General features: G+C 41.0%; 1 protein-coding gene across 1 annotated transcript; it reads left to right on the top strand.

Annotated features, from left to right (window-relative positions):
* Positions 1-1,271: 1,271 nt before the first annotated feature.
* LOC137965301 (uncharacterized) lies at positions 1,272-1,964 on the top strand. The gene has a single exon (XM_068811623.1). It carries the CDS (start codon positions 1,272-1,274, stop codon positions 1,962-1,964), a length of 693 nt encoding a protein of 230 aa, XP_068667724.1.
* The last annotated feature ends 213 nt before the right edge of the window (positions 1,965-2,177 follow it).

Consider the following 2,177-nt stretch of genomic DNA (forward strand, 5'->3'; position numbering starts at 1 on the left):
AAATGAAGGAAATTTTTCTTGAGCCTATTCTGAGTGTTTTTTATCCATTGGATTTCAGACATATAATTACTTAACTTCTATGCTAAGCTTCTCCATGAACCAAGTTGTTTGAAGAACTCTACTCGGTTTTGTGATTATTTGGAGATTTTTTTGAGAGCCACGAGGTGGCTGATTGTTGAGGACTCAATAGCACACCGAGCCACCCAAATGAGGAGGAAATGATTCACTGAGTTTATTACTTTTAAATTTCATATTTTATATTGTTTTAAGTACATTTTTCATTAATTATGTAAAGAGCTCAAACCCTATTTACATGGCAGAGAAATAGAGACAAGGCAAGTATTGAATTAGGTTAAATAGGGTTTGGAGTTCTCCATGACGAGCTCTAAGGTTGGAAGGTCTCCTTGATGAGCTCCAGGTATGGTTCTTTTGATTTGAGTTTTATTTCTTCTCTTTTTGAATTCTGGTTTGCATTGACATTATCCAAGATAACGGAGAGGGACTTAAGTTACTATTTTCTGAGTTCAAGGAGGGGATTTAGCCTCTTACACATTTACAGTAGCAAGAGGGAATAATTTTCCTTCAATCCGAGCAAGAAAAGGAAAGTTTTGAGTCCCTAATCAAGCAGCTCATCTAAAAGAGGCAGCTTTAGTCTTTAACCGAGTAAGGGAGGTTTATGAAGTCCTAATCTCTCCTACGTGGACACCAAAAACCTTTCTAGAGGGTCCATACCCTCTTAGACGTGAGCAGAAAAAAGGGTTTAGCCCTTCCTGGCTGAGAACAACAAGAGAAGTATTGTTTTAACCAAGAAGACTAAGAAAAAGGAAACCCCTTTTCAATCCTACCAAGAACAGGTAAGGAAAGGAGGTTCTTTTCTTCATTACCTAGAACAAGAACCCTAATACATTGCTGGATTCACAATTACTTCGCCGAGTTACTAGATCCATGGCTAGGGACCATAACAACTTGGTCTCGGAACAAGGTAACACGGTGGAGAACAGCATTAATGAGTTAAAGGAATTGGTGCTCAGAGTTCAGAAAGCATTGGCAGAGACTGACAAAAAAATTGTTGTAATGATGGAGCAGAAGGGGAGATCAATTTGTTGGATGCACTATTTTTTATGGCCAGATTGGAAAATTCAACCAGGGAGGAGGCACCGTACCAAGGTACACAAAACTTGATTTTCCTACTTTTAATGGGTCAGGAGACCCTTTGATTTGGTTACATAGGTGCGAAATTTTTTATCCATCAAAGAACAACAGCTAATGATATGGTAGGGTTGGCCGCTTACCACTTGCTTGGGGAAGCACAACTTTGGTTTTATCAAGTTGAGTCGGATAGATTAATGCAGGATTGGGAAGAGTTTAAAGAATTAAGCACTATACGATTCGGTCCTCCAGCCCACTGTAACCCCTTGGGGGATTTGGTGTTGTTACGACAAACTGCTCCAGTGGAGCTCTATCAAAAACAATTCCAGGAAAAATTGGCAACCACTAGCCGGATGGTTCGCTTAGATCAGCAGGTCAATTTATTTACAGTGGGCCTTAGTGAGTCATTACGATTAGAGGTGGAGCTACATGAACCTGCTGACTTAGCTCGAGCAATGAATCTATCTCGCGCACTGGAACTTCGACAAAAAGTTCAAAACAGGAAGCCAGCTTGGCAAGGGGATTGGAACATTCCCACTAGCTGGCAAGGGAGGCGCAACAGTAATACTCATCTAGTTTCTCAGGCAGGGCAACAAATCAGAAATTATCCCAGTATTAATCCTACAGCAGATACACGGCCCAACAACCCACCCGCCCAGTATATTAGGAACTTAACTAGTGGGGAGATGGTTGAGCGCAAAGCCAAGAACTTATTTTACAATTGTGATGAAACATATAGGGCAGGCCATCAGTGTAAACGGTTGGTCTGGTTACAGGTCGATGAATTCACAGATGATATCACAGAACCACAATAGATTGATTCTACAGAGGAGGATCCACTAGAAATATCTCCGCATGCCATTATAGGACAGAAATCCGCCAAAACGATGCAAGTCCGCACTCGAATGATGGACGAGGACTTTGTCAACCTTGTGGATTCGGGAAGTACACATAATTTTCTTAGTTGGACAACTGCTCAACACCTTCAACTATAGATACTTCCACACTCTACAACAACTGTTTCAGAT

This window comes from Aristolochia californica, unplaced genomic scaffold (assembly GCF_029961685.1).
Source record: "Aristolochia californica isolate CCGP_79_NKW_82.1479 unplaced genomic scaffold, dmAriCali1.0.hap1 SCAF_5, whole genome shotgun sequence".
Lineage (NCBI taxonomy): Eukaryota > Viridiplantae > Streptophyta > Magnoliopsida > Piperales > Aristolochiaceae > Aristolochia > Aristolochia californica.

Bases quoted from the DNA above. Each gene is read 5' to 3' on its own strand.
- LOC137965301 (XM_068811623.1), top strand. From the start codon at position 1,272: ATGGTAGGGTTGGCCGCTTACCACTTGCTTGGGGAAGCACAACTTTGG.